Source organism: Vespa crabro, chromosome 6 (assembly GCF_910589235.1).
Source record: "Vespa crabro chromosome 6, iyVesCrab1.2, whole genome shotgun sequence".
Classification (NCBI taxonomy): Eukaryota; Metazoa; Arthropoda; class Insecta; order Hymenoptera; family Vespidae; genus Vespa; species Vespa crabro.
Genome location: NC_060960.1, coordinates 5,495,288 through 5,516,301, shown reverse-complemented (window position 1 = coordinate 5,516,301; position 21,014 = coordinate 5,495,288). Strand labels below are relative to the sequence as shown.

Sequence of the window (21,014 nt, the reverse complement as noted above, 5' to 3'; positions counted from 1 at the left end):
TTAGTTTTATAGAAAAAAATAAGCATTATTATTTTTTTGTTTTTCATTTTGACTAAATAATTGTAAAAGTGGAAATTTATAATGGATTACGATGTCAGGCAATCAAATTATTACAATATTAATAAATTGGATCTTGTTTTGAACTCTACCATACTAAGCAAAATGTATTTATGATTGGAAATTGTTAAACAGTGTTCTACTATTACCGACAATTGTCTACTCAAATGATAAAACAGCATTTTACTACAATTGTATTTTTTACTCGGTAAGTTAAATTAATGGTCTATTACAAAATATACTTTAGCCTTGCTATGGCCTCTTGAACGAAAGGCAGAAAGAATTTGATTAATGAGACAGTGAGAGAGAGAGAGGGGGAGAGAGTATGACGCAAAATAACAGTAATGTCACTTTGGTACGATGAAATGCAACAACGTAGTTATTTTAAGCTACAAGTCGAATGCATTACAATTAAGTTATCTATTTTTTTTTAACTTTACATTTATATTAGAATATTACAGTATTCATTGTTTTCACCTGAATATTATTTCGAACTTTAACAAATCTCATGTTCCTAAAATCTTATCACGATCTTTTCATGCTCGTTATCATAATGACGCCATTATAGATTTAATGTGAATCATGGTCACATTTGATATGGTTCGATAAAGATTTCAGACTTTTGAAATAATATTTATTTATTTATTGCATCTATATAGCAACTTTCTTATAGTTTAAATTTAAAACCTTTCGTCCTTCATGAAGATCGGGTTATGGTAGTAATAATCTATCACGTAAATGCTTAAGATAAAATTTTTAATTTTTATTGGCAATGTATCTATGCTGCGAGGCACGTTTTATATTTATCAGATTAGATATAACATTAATGAATTGAAATAATAAAGTATACAAGTATATCATATTTTTTTATCTCTCTGAAGTGGATGTAAAAATATTTCAGTGAAAGAAATATACAGAAGTAATATCAACAAGCGATAAATTATCAATGAAAAGATATGGTTCTTATTTTCTCTTCAATATCTAATAAACAAAACTTTGTATTTATATAAATTCCACCCATTATTACACCGTAATTATAAAAATATAGAATTATTAAATAAAAATATTAAAGATCGTCATGTAGAGCATTTTATATAATAGTACTGTATAAAGAAACTCATAAAATATTTTATATTTTTAATCGATATTTTATCAAACATCTTCCGAAGTTATATTCGAAGTAATATTCATAAATTTTATGATGATTATAAATCATTTTTATGATTTTTAAGCATTACCGAAATAATATTAAATTTTATAATGAACAAATCTTAATATATTAATTAATGATCGTTATAGATATCGAATAACATGAGACTTATCAATAGATTATGTGTCATACGTAAAGAACATAAGTATTAAATCTTATAGCACATTTAAATATCTATAATGATAAGAGTATTGACTGATAAATATTATATCTTGTCTCTTCTTTGTCTCCTTATTATAAAGAATAGCTACTAGAAGCACTTAAATAATTAAAAATTAATTATAACTTAACTATATAAAAAGCTTATCTTATGATATCTTACGATACCTTAACATATTATTATATAGAGATAAGTATATTTATCTGTTCAAACATATTATAATCTATAATTTATCAACAAATTATAAATTATATATTTCGCGACAATTATAAATAGAATTCAATGTCATAATCGATACTTTTATAATTAGAAAATTACAAATATCTTTTTTAACTTATTGTTAAATAATGTAAAAGCACGTACATGAGGCTGTAAAATAGGAAGCGTAGGAGGAAAGCAATCATTCACCGTCGGGAATTCCCGACATATGTCTCATGTATCTATTATCTCATTATGTATATATACTTCATGTAAGAATACTACCTACGAGTAGGTTTCTTTTTACATTACTTTTCATTCTCATATGTATAGATTATACGTGCAGATCGGTGAAGAATATTTTAAAGGTGATACGTTAACTAGCTGAAAAAAAAAGAAAGAAAAATATATTCCTAATTCAGTAGTTCTTTTTTTTTACATTTAATTCTACTATTTATTTTTATTACTTAATTAAATAATATTAATTGTCGTCCATAATCGATAGTTTCTTAAATTACCAAGGATGAACAGTAAGTAATATCGTATTTTTTTGTAGTTTTATTGAAATTCAATAAGTATCTTTTGCGTTTGTTTTTTTATTCTGACAACGTAACAATCTAATATGTCTACATATATATGTACCATGACAGCAGCCTATTCGCTTCTATTGTAATCGTCGCATTATGCACAATTTGTTTCTAACTCTCCATTGTTCCATAATTTTTTTCAAAGTTCTCTTTAAATTTACATCATTAATATCTCTTCCGAAAAGAATCGAGTAAGTAGATTAAATTATATAAAAGATATTTCGTTTATTAATATGTATGCTCTTTGTGCATATATTGACATAATGTTTTTCTGGGTTATTCCGTGATCATATTCGTGATAATACTTCTTAATAAATAACATTAGTCAGATGATCATTTACGCAAACGGGACAATCCCGCTATATCATTTTAGGAAACAGTAAAATTAATTTCGTAATATTATTCCCTCAATATTTTTAAATTATTTTCGCTAATAATTTTGTTTAATATTTCACTTGTGTGAAATAAAATAGCATAATATTTATTGTGTATAATAACGAAAATATTCGAAAGATATTTGCAAAGATTTTGTTCAAATTTCTTCTTTGTAAATATCCTTTCATAAGTTTATTATTAGATACAAAATATCGAATTTTTAAATAAGATTATAAATGAAATTGTATTTGATCAAAGATTATTTGTTAAAATAGAAAAATAACGTAGTATATTTCGCAAATGGTAAATCTTGTTTCATGTATTATTATTATAAAAAATATTTAATCTCTGCGAATCTCAGAATCAATTCTTGAAGATAGAATTGTTTACGAAATTTTTATCTCTTTTTGAAAGAGCGCGCGCTCTTTCACTGCGTATGAACAATGACCAAGGGTTAGTTCTAATCGGAACATCGTTGAGTTCGGTTGTAGATTACACTTTTTCTTCAGTTATATATACTTTTTATTAAGTTCCTTTCAATATTTTTAATTTTATTTTCTTTTCATTTTTCTTTGTCTTAATATTAATATGATTATTTGATCGAAATTATGATCTTCGATATTTTTTACTTCTGAATTTTACAAGATCTATTTTTTTTTATGAATACGAATTCTTTTTTAACAATCGAAAAAATACAAGTGACTGATTTCTTTCTCACTTTGTTCGTTTACGTTTATCATAATCATATAGAATAATAAAAGAGAAACGTCGTAAGTATTTCTACGCGTTCATCTACCTATATATGTTTATTTACTTTATGTAAACAAAACTTTTCTTTTCAATGTCTATACATTATTATTTTTATCACATCTGGGTGTTATAAAGTCATTAAATAAAATTTTAGATATTTCGGAAAAATATACCATGGAAAATAAACAAAGGCATAATAATGATGAGACAACTACTGTACCCCAACAATCTACAGGGAATGTACGAAATAATGTTAAAGTCACAGAGAATACATCTTTATCGCCAAATAATAATCAAACCTATTTCGCTGATGAAAGAGTACAAATTCCTGAAATAGAAGGTGTATGTATATGTATTTATTGGTTTTTTTTTTAAACACATCTGTTACTTTAACTTTCTTATTTAATTGCATATGTGATATAAAATATATTGTAATTATATATTTTAGAAATTAAAGATATTTTTTTTTACAGACTGGTTTTAACTTCAGAAAATTATGGGCTTTTACAGGCCCTGGATTTTTAATGTCAATCGCATATTTAGATCCTGGTAACATAGAATCTGATTTGCAGTCCGGTTCAAAAGCTAATTATAAGGTATATATAATTTTTGCTTAAAAAAAAATTTTTAATACAATGTTTAAAATGATTTATATTTCTTTAGTTATTATGGGTTCTATTGGGTGCCACAATATTGGGACTTATTATGCAAAGGCTCAGCGCACGCCTAGGTGTAGTTACTGGATTACATTTAGCAGAAATGTGTTATAGACAGTACAAAAAAGTACCTCGACTTATTTTATGGATAATGATAGAAATAGCTATTATAGGTAGTGATATGCAAGAAGTAATAGGGACAGCTATTGCCTTATATTTATTAACATCTGGAAGGTAAGTTACTAATTTAAAAAAAAATAAAGAATATGTTTAATAAATACATTTAATATGTTCTTAAATATGTATTATTATACTGAGAAATTGCATGAAGACATTCACAACTGTAAAGTTTATACAAGAATTGTCAAATAGAAGAAGAGATTTATTATTGTAATTTAGGTATTATGTATTTCAGACTTCCTTTATGGGGTGGTGTACTTATTACAATAATAGATACATTTACATTTCTATTTTTGGATAAATATGGTTTACGAAAATTGGAATTTTTCTTTGGATTGTTAATTACAATTATGGGAATTACTTTCGGTTTTGAGGTAAAAGGAATTTACAATATATTTTTTATGAAATAAACGTACTGTCTTTTTTTACTTATAAATATATTTATTAATGTTTTTTTTACATTTTCAGTATATCATTTCAAAACCACCACAAGTTGAAGTTATAAAAGGAATGTTTATACCATGGAATATGGAATATGATAGTAAAATATTGCTTCAAGCTGTAGGAATTATTGGTGCTGTTATTATGCCACATAATTTATATCTTCATAGTGCTCTTGTGAAAGTAAGAAAAAATTGCAAGCTGGCATTTTAGAAATACAAAATCAAAGATATTTTAAATATTATTAAAGAAAATAGATATCTTAACACAATTTGTGATATATTATTATAAATTCTGATATTAATAACTAATAATATATGATTTCACACATTTTTTAGTCAAGAGATATAGACCGAAGACAATCTGCCAAAGTTAAAGATGCAAATATGTATTATTTTATTGAAGCAAGTATTGCACTTCTTGTTTCCTTCATTATTAATGTATTTGTGGTTTCTGTTTTTGCACATGGTCTCTACAATAAAACCAATGAAGATATTGTAAGTTTTCTATTATAATTGTTATTTACTTGAATTTATTCATTGAAACTCTTAAAATTAAATTTAATCTCTAATATTATTTTAGTATGATACCTGTAAAGCAAGTCAAATCGACATAGATAGTAACTTATTACCTGTGAGTAAAATTATTTATTGATATTAAATATTTCTTTTGATATGACATTTTATTTACTCTATCTTAGAGAAACAATATGACATTTGAAGCAGACTTATATAAGGGTGGTATATTTCTTGGTTGTTCATTCGGGATGGCAGCGATGTATATTTGGGCTGTTGGTATCTTAGCTGCTGGTCAATCTTCTACAATGACTGGAACTTATGCAGGACAATTTGCAATGGAAGGATTTTTAAACTTACAATGGGCTCGATGGAAGCGAGTACTTTTTACTCGGACGATTGCTATCGTCCCAACATTTTTAGTAGCATTCTATGCTAATATAGAAGACATGAGTGGCATGAATGATATTTTAAATGCTATTATGAGTCTGCAATTACCCTTTGCTACTTTACCAACAGTAGCCTTTACTAGTAATCCACAAATAATGGGAGAATTTACAAATGGAATGTATGTTTTAGTTAAATATAGAATATAATATTAATATTTGGTATATACATACACACGCATTATATATCGTTTTTTTTTTTTTTATTACAGACCAAATAAGATCGTTGCCACTCTTATATCTGCATTAGTAATAACAATAAATATTTATTTTGTAATAAATACTGTAGATGAGGTTCCTCATGATTGGCCAGTATGGCTTGGTATTGCTATATTTGCAGTTTTATATTTAGCTTTTTGTATATATTTAATAATTCATATGGCAGTAAATATGGGTGCTGGAACTATCAATAATCATTGGGTATGTATATCAATATATCACGTATATACACCTTTGATTATTACTTACGTTATTTCAATATATTTATATTTTAGTTCATTGCAAAATATATTTGTGGTCCCGTGGATACAAACTTTGGTCTATCTAATCCTGCTATATACGCAAGGTAAGATATACAGCATTATAATATTTTCAAATGCTGTCAAAATAATAATTGATATTAATAACTAAACCATCATTTTATATATTTCTAATCAAATTGTATATATGCTTTTAAAATGTATAATATGTATTTACTCTTTTCTATGTATAATACGATTTTATTACATTTTATATAAAAATAATAAACATTGCTTAATGGCATGCAAAAGCTTTTGGGATTAGTAATTACTAATATTTAACACAAATTTAAGAAAAATATATGACATTAAATAATGCATTTATTATAAAATATCTATCAATCTGTTATATATTAATAAAAGGATATAACAATTAAAGAAAATAGAAAATAATTTTTCTTCTTTAATGTGCCTAGTAAAATAAAGCAAATTTAATTCCACGTTATATAATTATACAAGGGTGAAGGTTATTGCTACTAACATTTTAAAGAGAAATATGTTATATATAAATTATATTTCCTTTTTTAATCCTTAAAAAATATATACTTGTATGTTTAATACAAAACATTTTTTTATAATGTTTAATATGTCTTAAAAAGAATGTTTATGAAACTAATACTAATATTAATACTAATGTAAATAAACACTTATTATTAAGATATTATTATATGTCTAATAATTCTACTATTTGATTTTCTTGCACATTGTCCATTGAACTTCTTTTTAATTTACATATTATATTAACATATCATTGTAACATTAATAATTATTAAAGATTATACTGAAGTAAATTATTTGTTGAGAAAAAATGTTATGAGAAGAATGTTAAAAATTTAACATTTTTGTTTTTAATCTCAGTTTCTTCAATACGTCGGAAACATCATTAAGTACCTAGTTCAAGCGTAATCAACTGTATGCAATGCAACGATTGATATATGTTTCATATTCATCAAATATGAATATCATTTCGAAAACTATGCTTTTATTATTGTGATATCAGCATGGCATTGTCAATGGTACGTATATGTCAAATACGTATATGTATTAACATAACGATCACACAAATTGTCCAAACATCAAGACATGTTTATTGTTTGCAAAAATAAATATCATTGCATAAAAACAATTATATTCATAAATGTCAAATTTCATATCTATAAGCTTTAATATGTTAAATTGTTTTCCTTTTTGTTTATTTGTGTTTGTTTTGGCAAAAAAAAACTTGTGTATGTATGTAAAGTAATTAACCAAATATTATTTTTATTGCACGCAAATTTTTAACCACCAAAAGTATGGGTTTGCAGCGTTGATTTTATTGTCTAGTTACGATGATAAAGGTACGAATGATTTAAAAAGTGATTTAAAAAAGAAAATATTTTCTAACAAATTATATATACTTTCCATTCATTTTATATTTATTTTATAATAACAATACTTCATTTTAGGTCAAATCCAACATTCACAATAAAAGAAGAATTAAATGAAAGCTTTGTATCTATACCACATTTCTGGTAATTATTAATAATAAATACTATTATATAACAAATTTTTAACTTAAATATAATTTTCTTAGTCATTAATATTTGTAATATAATAATATATTCTCTCTCTTTCTCTCTTTTTCCCTCCTTTTTACAATACAGTATATATATTTTCACAAATAAATAAAAAATGTATTCTTTAATTAGATATATATTTTTTCTTGTATAAATTTTGTTTGAATGACTATTATTTTATTATTATTTAATATGTTATTTATAAATAGTATTGAATATCAATTTAATTTGTAAATAATACAATACAGCCATATGATAATAAATATAATATAATAAATATAATAAATACATTTTTTTCCAATTATAGCTAATAATAATATATTATAGCTAACAATAATCGTTTATATTGAACGAAGTTCTTTTATATATTTTTATTATGCAAATAAAAATCTATAATTTCTTTTATCAAATACATATGTGACATCGTATATTTCGACGCAGTGTTATGTTAGCAATTTATGATACATTAATATTTAAAATAAAACGTTTTATTTATATACACTGAAAAGTATTTTCTTTTTTTACATTAATTTAAATAATGTACTGATAAAATTACAATACTCATTACATTTTTTATTAATAGCAAATAAAACCCCAAAACAGCTTAAGTAATACAGCATTCATTAATATCATTAATCAAAATGATAATATCCACTAAAAATTAAACATACTGTAATTCCCCTACAACATTTATAACAATACGTGAATTATGTTATGTATTACCTGCTATTTTCTCTTTAAAATTCTTTTTTTTGGTAAAACAATTTCATTTTTCCTATTTGCATGCAAGAAAAGTAACATAAATACATAAAATCAGTTTGAAGAAAAAAATATATTAATTCTTCATTCAATTAAATGCATATGAACTTAACATTTGTATGTTGTATATTAATTATATAGTATATTATATAGTAACATAATACATCAAGTTGTTACTTTTCTTGTTTACAAGTGATATATATATATATATATATATATATATATATATATATATATATATATATATATAAACAATCACCTTTGTATATACAAAGTACAGACAAAGATATTAGAAGTGATTAATACAAAGTTTATTACACATATTATTGTGTAATATTTTATCTATTATAGAAATAAAATTTTTGTTGTTATCTTCATATATAATAAAATAATTGCATTAAAAAAAACTTTACTATCTTTATCGAAACATCAATAATACATTTCTATGGCCATTTTTCACTCCGATGATAGCAAATATTCTGTATTATATTGTAATTGCAATCATTATGTATATTCTTATATAGGATCTGTTACTAATTTGAGATAATACTGATTTTGCTCACGTTTATAGTGCCGGTAAGTAAGTACAGTTACTAACGAAACTATAAAAACAAGCATCATTATTGATGTTCTCCATATTGCTGTTAAAATGTTAAAAACAGTTTAATCTTTTATAAATTATTTATAAACACATTATTATTTGTAGGAGCCACTTACCAACAAGAGTCTTTGTATTCATATCATATTCATCATTTTCCTGTTTTATCATGCACTCTTTGTGCCAATCTTCTGGTATAAAATCTTTGGTTAATTTAATAAATTTATTCAAGGGACATAAAGTAATGCAACCAGGAAGAGTTAATAGATTTGGTTCTTCTGTAGTATTTTTGTATGAAATCTATAAAAAATTAAATAACTTAACATTAAATATTAATTATAATACAGTAAATATTAAATGTTAAACTTTCTTTTCTTGGCAGTATTAGATTATAACATTTATAACAGCTTTAGAAACATATTTATATAAAACTTATACCGTGACAAAGTATTCTTTTTTAGAATTTACTCTTAATTCTATTAAAATTGTGGCTATGTATGGAGGGCAATGCGGATCAAATAAATCTAAAGTCATTAACATATTTGCCACTGTTTCATCATGTGCACTATACATCCAAACTTTTCTATCAGGTACCAAAGCATTTCTAGATTTTTTTTCCATGTGATCTATTATCTCTCCAAACAATAAACCTGTTAACAAAGAAAGAATAAAACATAAAATCACATGAAGTATAAAAACTTTACTTATGCTTATGTTAGTAAAAAGGTATACTTTACCTATCTTCAATTTTTGTAATATTTTATTGTATGCACTTATTGTAAAACTTTTTGCAGCAAGTGGTTTTAATTTATCCGGGAATACAGTTTTTGTCCATTCAGGTAAAGTTTTATTATATAAATCCTGCAATAAAAAATCTGTTATTATATCAACAACTTAAAAGAATTACTTTGGTAAAAATATTTATGTATAATTACTTCAATGTACAATGTATCATATATATGATTAACATCTTTTAAAGATGTAACATTCATTCCTGTTTTCTCTGTCAAATAATCATACAAATGCTTATTGTCTTGATTTATTTTTTTTATTTCTGGAGATTCTAATACTTTATCCAATTCAAAATTATATCTTTGGCAGTATTTTTTTCCTGATAAAACATTATCTTCTGATTCTGGTATAGTATGTATTGGAATAGGAATCCAATGGATAGCATTCCATATTTGATTTCCTTTAGGTGGATATAAACCAGCTAAATTTGTTTCAGCTGACATTAAAGTACGATCTACATCTGTACTGTGGATATAAATGTCATACGGACTGTACAAGTCACTTAAAAGATGAGAGTACCTGTTCCTAAGCCACTGGCCCATGTAAAAGTGTTGACTTTTCCCCAGCTGTACAAACAGTGTAAGAAACAATATAATACTACAATTATACCAAAATAATATAACTGATACATAAGTATGTTACATGTACAATTTATAATTTATAATTTATAATTTATAATTAATTAATTTTTTCTACTTACATTTGTTAGCTGTCCATAAGGTACTGGCCATAATGACTCATTCTTATATGGATCTGTTGGGTATGGTTCAATAGGAGTTCTATCACCATGCCTATAAAGCTTATAAAATCATAATATCATATAAGTATTTTTACTCAAATAATTCAAATAAATAACATAAATAAAATGCATAAATGATAAAATCAATCCAAAAATAAAATATATATATATTTCTTAATAAACATATATATATATATATATATATAACTTTTATATAACTTTTTACTTACGACATTTGCGAAAATAACAGTTCCCAAATTAACATTTTTATCAGCAAAACTCAATATAATGAAATTTATAAACACAGTAAATGATCCAATGAACATGGTATTCTTATTTTAATTTATCTGACGTTCTTCAATTAACTGTAAACAATTTGACTTTTAAATTAAATATACCATCTGTTATAACAATTTATTGTAATTTGTGGAATATCATGATACTTTTTAATGAAGTTTCGTATTTATGTCCAAACTATTAGTAAGTGAATGGTCAGTACTCATTGTTATCGATACAAAGAGCATTCTTATAGAGTAGAATACTCTAATCAAATAAAAAATATAGATTATTATCTATATATATATGACATTTATATATATGGAGCCACGAATTGTAATGTACACAAAGGTATCACATTACTTTTACTTTTAACATAGAAAAATGAAACTGTAGATATACGATCAATTTAAAAATGAACAGGTTTGGTTCTAGAGGGCATTGCAGATCCGATTACAACATACATTTGACATATAGTAAGAGTTTCCTTTCCGTAGACGTATAAAATACCATTTCATATCAGCCAAAACTTTCTTTGTGCTTATCACATAATGAAATTTCATAATTATGTAACGACTATATTCCTGACGATACTTAAAAATAAATATTTAATAATATCGAATACAAAGTATTATTTACTATATACAAGAATAAAAAGGTAATGTATAAATTCTATTTACTATGTAATATAAAATCATTAGATATTACATATTTATTAACACATCTTACATACAAAGTAATTTCAATATAGAATTTAATTAAATGTAAACTTTATTATTAATTTTATATGTTGCTCGCTAGTGACGTAAACAACACACCAGTGATTTCGAAGGTATCAACTCAGTCGTCCTTTGTACGTCAAAGAGTGTATGTCGTATTTTTATTTGTTCATATTTCTACACTTATAATATTTTCGATTATTTTACATTTTTTTAAAGAATATATTGTATACATTTATTATCGCTATCGATTCATCTTGAATATAAAATAATTGTTTTATTTATTGGGTAATAATATATATCAATAATGTTAAGTTTATGTTTTATATATATTAATAATAATTCATGATAAACATACAAATAACTGAAAGGAAAAATATTGCACATGCATTTACTTGTTTTTATTTCTTTTAAAAAAGAAGACAATACGTTACCTAAAATCAGTATTGAAATAAAAAGCTTTGACTTTTCCAAGAATTAGTATGTGTGTGTGTGCGTATCATCAGAAAATCATACGTTGAAATAAACACATATAAAGTTTTTTATGAATGCAGTTGTGCCAAATTCAACATTCGTGTATACGCAACAAGCAATTAAAAGAATTTTATGTCATCTACCTTGATTTTGAAAACAAATATTTTCCAAGAAATTGTATAGCTAAATTTATGTGAATCAGTAGTGCCCATAATAAATTAGTCGTAATCGAACTCGATTCCATGTGCATAATCTATACATTTATGTGCACAAATATATCTATATATTTCGGTTTCTTTTTTTATAGTCCGGTCAAACATTTTCCGTGATTTTTGATTATTATATAATTATAATACTTTATTGAAATTAATTATATATTATTAAATATTGCATATAAATAAAAAAGAATTATATTTACAAAATAAATGTATAATAAATAATAATGAATTCTTTTATTATTCGATTTATTGCTGGTCTGTTTTTTGGCGCGCAATATGGAAAATAAAAAGAAGTGTTTTATGCGTGTATGGCGGGAATTCATTGTACTTAACTATTTAATTAGAATATAGATATTTACTTCTATAATATCGATTAATAAAATTTTTCATGATTTTATCATGATTTTATATTCTTAGATTTTATATTATACGTTATTTTCTGATGGTAGATGAAAAAAATGAATATGTTTGTTGACGTGTGACGTAACAATGCACATGCGTGGCAAAAATTGTTCAACTATTTTGGCGGTAAAAAAGACGCCATATTTATTTAGTGATTACATCCTCCTCATAATTAGCATACTTTCTTTTGACGTTCACTTTTTTATAATATAGTAATCGATTCTTTAAAGCAACAAATATCTTGTTCGTTGCTTTAACAAGTCATGTTTAGAGGATATTCGTGAAAACGGGCGTTCCTTGCAAGGTTATTTATGTTAAAATAAATTTTGTGCACTTTCTTTCAATAGGTATTCAATTGATTTAATTATTAAAAGGAGTTTTCATAATCACTTTTGTGAATAGAAAGATTATTTAATAATACAATAGTACAAATAAAATTATTGTGACGAAATAAATATAAATTTTTACGCCAATTTCATTTTAATTTAAATGATATTACATTTACTATATTAACTAACATTTAACTTCGTCCATTTTTCACTAACTAGCCATAACCATTTCGCCAATTTGTCATCTTTAGCTTCCTCAGAAATGTTAACAATTTCATTATTACTAAAACAAAAACAACAAAAAAATTATAATATATTATTTTTCTCAGTATATAGGGTATCCCATTACCATTACTCTTTTACTAAAAGATAGTAAAAATAGTAAGTAAATAATAGTAGTAAGAGAGTGATAGTTTCTTAGCAGTATTTAAATTAAAATATCTCCTAAGCTAATAATTTTTCTAAATATATGAGTTAATATTTTTCTATAGACAATGTCAAGCTGTATTGATCGATGCATCAAGAACATATAATACAATTTTAAAAAATATAATTGGCCTTCATATATCCTCTATGCGTCCACAGACAATATATCAAATTATACCACATTATGTGCCCTTTGAAACCATTCAACTTTTATATCCAATATTATTTTGTATTATCAATAGTTTTGCAGATATTCAAGGGAATTAATTTAAATGAGATACCTTTTATACATACATATACACACACATACACACACACACACACACACACACACACACATATATATATATAGATCTTACAGATATATTACCTGAAATAAGAGCCTGTGATATTGTCAAGATTAGGATCTAATGCAACATGTAAAATTGTTTGAGCTCCTTGTTTGGGTGACTTTATAAAAGGCCAAATAAATGGTTTAATAAAATATTTAAACCAAAGATTTTTAAATAATGTCATGTGTCTTGTTATTTCTGTATCAACAATTCCTGGATGAACTGCATTAACTGTGACTTGTGTTCCTAAATAATATACTTGTTAATTCAAACGAATAAATGCTAGATATATTATTAAAGTTATAATACCTTTTAGTTTCTTTGCCAATTCTCTTGTAAATAAAATATTAGCTAATTTACTTTGTGCATATGCCTCATAAGGATCATAGTTTTCCATACTATTTAAATCTTTGACTTGAAGTTTTCCCTTTAAATGTGCATTACTTGAAACATTTATAATTCTAGATGGTGCAGATTGTTTTAAAACGTCTAATAATAAATTTGTAAGTAAAAAGTGTCCCATATGATTTACTCCTAGTTGCATTTCAATGCCTTCTTTTGTATAACTTTTTGGACACCGCATTACACCACCATTATTAACAAGTATATCAAGTTGAGAATTTTCTGTATCATCAATACGAATATTAAAATTGATATGCCGTAATAGGTAATTAAAATATTTGACTATTACCATTTTTAAATCGAGTAACAAAGGTCCGTATACTTTCTTGAGATGCCAAGTCACATTTTCTACAGTAAACAAGTTTATTTTTGGTTTCAATGACAATTTCTTTGCGTGCCTAAAATAATAAGATAAATTAATAAACTTTTTATCAAAACTAATATATAATACATATAATAACATTTACAATTTATGAATACCTGTTCACATCTATCTTTATTTCTACAAGCTAAGATAACTTTCGCATTCCGTGCAGCAAATGCACGAGCTGTTTCTTTCCCAATACCAGAATTAGCACCGGTAACAATGATAACTTTACCTTCTAAATTCTCTTTTCCTTCATACTTTTTCCCACCAAAATAATCTCTATAAATAAAAAAAAAAAAATTTATATAATACTTGTAAAATCATTTAATGAATATCTTAAAAAAAAATTATTAACAGTCAAATTGAATAAATTTTTCAAATACAACATAATGATATTCAAGATAAAATTATATAAAAATCTATTACTTCGTTAGATATACTGCACCAACTGTAGTTGCAATCATTGATGCATAATAAACTGGTTTCGAAATTGACCATCGCATTATTAAATGTTAGAAATAATGAAAACAATTTTTCTTATATTATATTATATATTTCTTATATTATATTTTTATCTTTAACTCGTGCAATCACCACCGAACACATATATATATATACAAATATATATGCGATCATACACGAATCTGGATAAATTATAAGAATTACAACAAATTAATTGGATAAATTTGCTTTATTTGATAAAAACACACAATATTCTTTAAATAACAATCAGTATATTATATTTTCACCGGATACAATATAAAATTATAATTGTAGATAATAAAAATTCCATCAGATGGCAGTTAATTCGTTTCATAGTAACATGAGCCATTACTCCATATCTTAAAATTTGTTTGTTATTGAATGGTAGAAGAGTGTCTTTTGTTGTTAACATTCAGTATATAAAACTGATTAACTATGAAGCCGACTCTTGTGGCAGATGAAATGTTTCCGGAAGGTGCAGGATCGTACATAGAACTTGAAGAGGTAATTATATTATAACAATATAATTTATGATGTTCAAAATGTTAATAATTATAATTTATTATATTTTATGATATGTATGTATATATATATATAAACATAAAAAATAATTATATGATTGTATGCAATTACTTTTTATCACACATATTTTATTTCATAAAATTATAACATATTTTTAGGTTGGTGGTAGTCGTTTATTAGTAGACCTTACAACCAGTGAGAAGGCGGTACATGCAGACTTTTTTAATGGTATGAACATGAAGTATTTTTAAACACATCTAATGTTTTCTTGTAATAAATTAAATTTTAATTCATAAATTTATTATAATTTCAGAGTTCGATGATCTCTTTGATGATGATGATTTAGATTAAAGGACTTTAAAAATTACCTAATCATTGTATACAGTAGATAAAAAGTTTAATGTTATAAAACTTATTCAGTTATTGATTAACATCACCTGCTTCTTCAAGTCAATTTTTTATTGACAATGGAGAATATATTCTTGTAAGTTAGAAGAGTAAGTTATTGTTATTTTAATGTAATAAACATTAAGTTCATATATTTTCATTTCTTGTTTTAAAGATTATAGTTTTGACAAACTATATAACAATTTTATAATAAAACTAATCATATTTTATATCTTGTAACTAATAATATATATAGAATTGTTTTTGTTTTTTTTTGTGATAGAATAATTATTAAGTCAAAATTATAAATTATCAATACATGTCTATATATTTAGAAACCTTTCATTTGCACCTGATTCCAATTGTATATTACAATCAATTGTGTCAATGTCATTACTTTAAGTTACTTGGACAGGTAACCTTATGAATAAACATTTACACTAAAAATTAATAAAAAATAGAACAATAGCATTATGACAATTTATTTATACTTCAAAATCGAGTCAGACGTATTCGCATTTAGCATACTGGACTTCACCGTGTATCACTGATGATAATTATTATAAACGTGCCATAAGAAAATGAGTACTGGTCTTAATATTTTATACACATATTAATGTAGGTATAAGGCTAAGATTATAATTTATTATACATAGGTGCTAGTCATATAAATCTGCAAATCAATGCACAGTCAATGGTTTTTGATATTATATATGTTTTCAAAATTAGAATCACTTCTTGTGCATTGAACTGGTTTCCTAATATGAAAAGAGCCTTGCTGATATATTTAGGCGAAGTAATTATGTATTACTTTTTTCCATTTGCCTCCAATCGATGTATTTTCCTCTTGACCATTCTCATTTACTTTATCAGATTATATGTATCGATGATAGTAAGGATTAATTAAAAATCCTTGATTACTATTATACACCTACATAATCTTGATCGACATGGTGAAGACTCTGGTGATTGGGGCGGTAACGACGATGTCAGTGGTGATATTGATAATGATCACGTTGACACCACTGAAGAAAATAATGAATATCCTGAAATTATAATTATCTGTATCTATAAATTAAATGAGCACATTTCGGGTGAGATGTACATATTTTTTAAAAATAACAATGAGTCATAACTTCTTAATAGAACTAAATATTATATTACAAATAAAATTATGGATAACAATGAAGTCTAGAATAATAATTATTTATGTTAAATATGGACTCATTGTAGTATACTATGTTAGATTAAAATATTCAAAGTTATTTACATAATGACGTAACGAACCCTGAGTCCAGCCTTGGGAAGTTTGATCCAGGTGCTAGTTAACTTCTAGATCACTATCAGCTTGATCATCCTGATCGCTCTCTTCTTCATCATCTTCTTCTTCTGAATAATATTGAGACGGTGGTGAAAGAGCATCTTCAGATAACGAAGTATGTGATGAAGAAGGTGGCCTAGAACCTTCTAATTTAACTTCTAGGTCTTCCATAGAAGTACTAGGACCAGGTATAGTGACTGGGATGAATTTTTCCAGATCACCTGATGCTAATTCTGAAATAATAAAATTTGTACAATGTTGAAATAATTCATTTATTTGTTATCTCACTTTAAAATACGTACGTTCCACATATTTTTCAAGCGATTTAGGAACCATCAATTTTGCAGTCCGTAAATTCTCCTCGGAACAGTTACCTTTTTCTAGGCCTAAAAATATAAATTTTTGTTGATAGTAAATATTTATAAATAATATAATTTAATATATAATTACTTAATATTTTATAATTACCAAAGGCCAAACCCATTTGTTTTAAAACCTCAATGTCATCATGAATTTCAAACTTATCATTAAAATTAAACAGGTACTCAGTTCTGCAACAATAAAATATAAAGAGATAATATAATCTCTTGGATTTTGTAAATGCAATAAAAAGTTTAAAAATATTATTATAAGCATAATGTAAGGTTAGTGAAATATACTTGTCGTTTGAAATGCTGCAATCTATGACAGTCTTTTTGCTGGTATTCACTATGAGGAATGGCAGCTGTATGGCAGAATTAGGTTTTGGTGGTCCGCGAAGACTTTCATTTAAACGATTACGTTCTACCAGATTTTTAAATGAAATGTGTGAAAGAATGAGTTGATGAAGTTGTTGTGTCTTTGCTTTAATTTTTTCAATTTTCTTTTTCTTATCTTTTTCTAGTGCTAAACACTCTTGTAATGAATTAGTTGGTAAACCTAACCACCGAATTTCTTTCTTTTCTTTGGAAATAATATTCATTGCCATTAATACATTTAAAGCATCATATACACGTCTCCTTATATTTTTTTGATCATATTGCTGGAAAAAAAAAAAAAAAAAAAACAAAATTATAATTATATTATTTATTTAAAAAAAATTATTCATTATATATATACCTAGTGTCATAAAAATTTACCTGATCTGTTAATGAGTTTATATGTGCAGGATTAGTAAATTCTCCTACTAATTCATCCGCCACTTCATTATACGACGTGGTGCCTTTTTTTTTTACTTTTTCACATACTTTCATCGAAAAATGGCGTAGACCTTTCCCTACTTTTTCCGTTTTCCTTCTTTTGCTAGAAACATAATTACGAAATAATTTTAGCAAATAATATTACTTCTGACAATAAAATACACACAGAAATTATTTTAGATAAAAATATTAATGTAAGTAATACAGTACTCAGGCACAAAATCACTTTCTGTATCTTGTCGTTTTCTAGAACCACTATGATCCAATATTGGACTAATAAATGTTTTCCCTGATACATCCTTAACAAGCTGTTGATTACTACTTTGCTGTTGTTGAGATACTATTGCCTGTTTTATATCACTCTGAAACAAAATTACAATTATTACAGAAAATGATAATAATATTCATATGAAGATGTTTATATTATATGAATTGGATAGATATATTTATATCATTTGAAATATTATATAAGTAATTCTTTTATGAAATTCTCAGGGAATATTATGAGATATCAACAGAGAAAAAAAAGCATAAAAACTAAGACTTTTATGAATGTAAGAATATTTAGAGATATTGTTTACCATTTGAGCCGATGTTAACTGTATTGTTTTTGTTACTACAGGATCTCCAGGTTTAGTAGTATTTAACTTTGTATTTTGCAAAGGTATTGTCACCAATCCTACAAAGAATAATATAAATTAGTAATGAAAATTAAATAATCGTTGCTCTAATGACGAATTAAACTTGCTCACTCTGACCAGGGGTTGAAGAACTTTGTAGACTAATAGTTCTGAGGACTTGTGCATTTGGTGACAGAACCTGATAATTATATACGTTTAAACAAAATGTATACAATATATACAACATATATATTACATTCGAAATAGAAAAATAAAATAATGTTAATAAAATTATAAATAAATATAACATAAAGTATGTATCAATTATTATTTACCTGTGGTTCTTGACTTGGTGTTTTAAAAACTTTAAAACTACCAGTATTCGCTGTGCTGATAATACCACTTAATGATTTATTGGGTGTACTTTGTACAACCTTTATCACCTGTGGATGGCCTGAAAGAGTTTTTAATATTACAATTTTTTTCATTTTATTAACCTATTTATATCATAGATATTTTCATAAAGATTGACTCAAAATAAACAAATAATTGATAAAATAAGGGATAGGAAATAATGTATAATCGAAGATTAAATTATGTTCTGTGAAACGTACTTTAATTTGCTTTTTAAAATAATTGTATATATATATATGTGTGCGTTGCTCTATTGCGTTACTTTATTAATAATATTAAGTCAATCAGATTAAATAAAATTTTAAAATATGCATTTCTATATAATATTCTTTCTAATGAAAGTAATAAAGATTATTTAACAAAAAGTGTACTATTGAAAGATATATACTCAGTTTATTTAATATTAAGAATATCAAATCATAATAATGAAATAATATAATCTCTATAAATACAATAAACAAATAAACTATGTATACAAAGAAACATATAATGCAAAGAAACAGAACTAGAATATTTTTTTTTTGGTATGGTGATACTAACTCGCTTATTCTTTATTAGATTAAACTAAACTACATAAAATCTGCAAATTTGATAAAATTAACTTTCCTTTTATTAAGTAAAATTAAATGTATGTAATTTCTAATTAGAATTAACTTAAAGGAACTATTTGATTTGGTGTATCTTACTTATATCAAGTTGCAAAGATAAAATTATTTCGATTGATACTCATTTTATTTTTTTATTTACCTTTGTATGAAAAAGGAATATATTCATATAAAAAGCATTTACACAATTTCTTGAGGACTTATATATGCTTTATTGTTTGCAAGGAGAAAATGAATGTACAGACTATCACTAGTCTAAAATAACTCGTACGTTTGTACATATATTTATCATTGATCAGATTTTTTACCATATATATTTTCACAGTATATATCATGTACATTATTAGGAAAGCCAGGCTTAACGTTTATTTGAAGAAATGAATTTTGAATTTTATTTTAATACAAGAAAAAGTAAGGAAATGTACAATCTTATAATGTGCATAAAGAAAGGAAAGACAATAGAAAATATTCCATATGACTCGGATATAAATATACGTTTGGGAAAGACTTCAAATCATTAGAAGTGCACGTTGATCAAGAACTAGGAATATCTTCCAATATTAAAAATTAGTGCAACGTGTTGTGTAGTATATCGAAAAACACATGCCGACTGTCGGCGCATTCTTAGATAACTTACCATTGGCGTCATGTATTAAGAAATTCATCGTTTTATTTTGTTGTGTCATCTCTATAATTACTGCGTTCGTTCGACGTCGGAAACGATCCCACAGATCGCCCAAATACTAAGCCAAAATAAAAAGATCATAGGTACACTTGCAGGCTTAGCTTGCCGTATCACCAAAATGGCGACACTTGTGACACAAATCTTAGAATGCTATCGAGGATAAATTGAATCCTACGCACGAAATATTACAGTTGGCTGATTGTTGTATATTATAAATTATCCATCCCTTTTAATATTCTACTGCTGCATAGTAAAGTAATTGGAAGTTGCAGATTCGCATGCACATAGGACCACGGACGTCAGACGAGCTTGGCTTG

At 25.2% G+C, this 21,014-nt stretch overlaps 4 protein-coding genes across 14 annotated transcripts; 1 reads left to right on the top strand and 3 right to left on the bottom strand.

Annotated features, from left to right (window-relative positions):
• The first annotated feature begins 2,005 nt into the window (after nt 1–2,005).
• LOC124425265 (protein Malvolio) lies at nt 2,006–7,639 on the top strand. Of its 7 annotated transcripts, XR_006942463.1 has the most exons (14): nt 2,006–2,155; nt 3,492–3,679; nt 3,811–3,933; nt 4,001–4,227; nt 4,409–4,547; nt 4,642–4,797; nt 4,953–5,111; nt 5,197–5,247; nt 5,315–5,697; nt 5,788–5,995; nt 6,070–6,140; nt 6,952–7,109; nt 7,385–7,430; nt 7,539–7,639. XR_006942463.1 is itself a non-coding variant. In XM_046965456.1 (13 exons), exons 1-12 carry the CDS (start codon nt 2,149–2,151, stop codon nt 7,401–7,403), a joined length of 1,731 nt encoding a protein of 576 aa, XP_046821412.1. In that variant the 5' UTR covers nt 2,006–2,148; the 3' UTR covers nt 7,404–7,430; nt 7,539–7,639. The 7 variants fall into 7 exon arrangements, 6 of the variants coding, with proteins under 6 accessions (XP_046821412.1, XP_046821408.1, XP_046821411.1 ...); XM_046965456.1 differs by lacking the exon at nt 6,952–7,109; XM_046965452.1 differs by lacking the exons at nt 6,952–7,109; nt 7,385–7,430.
• A 1,036-nt stretch (nt 7,640–8,675) lies between these two features.
• On the bottom strand, nt 8,676–11,211 carry LOC124424746 (prostatic acid phosphatase-like). 3 transcript variants are annotated; one of them, XM_046964216.1, is made up of 8 exons: nt 10,981–11,211; nt 10,768–10,902; nt 10,499–10,597; nt 9,942–10,364; nt 9,744–9,867; nt 9,445–9,656; nt 9,126–9,306; nt 8,677–9,049 (listed from the first exon to the last, which is right to left on the bottom strand). In XM_046964216.1, exons 2-8 carry the CDS (start codon nt 10,861–10,863, stop codon nt 8,925–8,927), a joined length of 1,260 nt encoding a protein of 419 aa, XP_046820172.1. In that variant the 5' UTR covers nt 10,864–10,902; nt 10,981–11,211; the 3' UTR covers nt 8,677–8,924. The 3 variants fall into 3 exon arrangements, with proteins under 3 accessions (XP_046820173.1, XP_046820172.1, XP_046820171.1); XM_046964217.1 differs by having other exon boundaries at nt 8,676–9,049; nt 10,499–10,589; nt 10,768–11,211; XM_046964215.1 differs by having other exon boundaries at nt 10,768–11,211.
• Nucleotides 11,212–12,964: 1,753 nt separating this feature from the next.
• LOC124424747 (retinol dehydrogenase 13-like) lies at nt 12,965–15,234 on the bottom strand. Its single transcript, XM_046964218.1, has 6 exons — nt 14,909–15,234; nt 14,596–14,761; nt 14,405–14,513; nt 14,023–14,337; nt 13,752–13,959; nt 12,965–13,238 (listed from the first exon to the last, which is right to left on the bottom strand). Exons 1-6 carry the CDS (start codon nt 14,983–14,985, stop codon nt 13,136–13,138), a joined length of 978 nt encoding a protein of 325 aa, XP_046820174.1. The 5' UTR covers nt 14,986–15,234; the 3' UTR covers nt 12,965–13,135.
• Nucleotides 15,235–16,176: 942 nt separating this feature from the next.
• LOC124424745 (transcription factor Dp-1) lies at nt 16,177–21,014 on the bottom strand. 3 transcript variants are annotated; one of them, XR_006942366.1, is made up of 12 exons: nt 20,877–21,013; nt 20,650–20,755; nt 19,329–19,447; nt 19,126–19,192; nt 18,955–19,052; nt 18,584–18,735; nt 18,314–18,476; nt 17,855–18,216; nt 17,664–17,746; nt 17,498–17,581; nt 17,145–17,428; nt 16,177–16,920 (listed from the first exon to the last, which is right to left on the bottom strand). XR_006942366.1 is itself a non-coding variant. In XM_046964214.1 (11 exons), exons 1-10 carry the CDS (start codon nt 20,696–20,698, stop codon nt 17,196–17,198), a joined length of 1,410 nt encoding a protein of 469 aa, XP_046820170.1. In that variant the 5' UTR covers nt 20,699–21,013; the 3' UTR covers nt 16,177–16,920; nt 17,162–17,195. The 3 variants fall into 3 exon arrangements, 1 of the variants encoding a protein (XP_046820170.1); XR_006942367.1 differs by having other exon boundaries at nt 19,132–19,192; nt 20,650–21,014; XM_046964214.1 differs by having other exon boundaries at nt 17,162–17,428; nt 20,650–21,013.

Coding starts and splice junctions, on each gene's coding strand:
- LOC124425265 (XM_046965452.1), top strand. Junction 3,680..3,810: donor AAATTCCTGAAATAGAAGGT/GTATGTATATGT, acceptor TTTTTTTTACAG/ACTGGTTTTAACTTCAGAAA. Junction 5,112..5,196: donor ATAAAACCAATGAAGATATT/GTAAGTTTTCTA, acceptor ATATTATTTTAG/TATGATACCTGTAAAGCAAG.
- LOC124424746 (XM_046964215.1), bottom strand. CDS start 10,863: ATGTTCATTGGATCATTTACTGTGTTTATAAATTTCATTATATTGAGT. Junction 10,598..10,767: donor CTGTTATTTTCGCAAATGTC/GTAAGTAAAAAG, acceptor TGATTTTATAAG/CTTTATAGGCATGGTGATAG. Junction 9,307..9,444: donor AAAAAGAATACTTTGTCACG/GTATAAGTTTTA, acceptor AATTTTTTATAG/ATTTCATACAAAAATACTAC.
- LOC124424747 (XM_046964218.1), bottom strand. CDS start 14,985: ATGCGATGGTCAATTTCGAAACCAGTTTATTATGCATCAATGATTGCA. Junction 14,762..14,908: donor GGTGCAGTATATCTAACGAA/GTAATAGATTTT, acceptor TTTTATTTATAG/AGATTATTTTGGTGGGAAAA. Junction 14,514..14,595: donor ATAAAGATAGATGTGAACAG/GTATTCATAAAT, acceptor TTATTATTTTAG/GCACGCAAAGAAATTGTCAT.
- LOC124424745 (XM_046964214.1), bottom strand. CDS start 20,698: ATGACACAACAAAATAAAACGATGAATTTCTTAATACATGACGCCAAT. Junction 19,448..20,649: donor CTTAATACATGACGCCAATG/GTAAGTTATCTA, acceptor AAACTCTTTCAG/GCCATCCACAGGTGATAAAG. Junction 19,193..19,328: donor CACCAAGTCAAGAACCACAG/GTAAATAATAAT, acceptor TATAATTATCAG/GTTCTGTCACCAAATGCACA.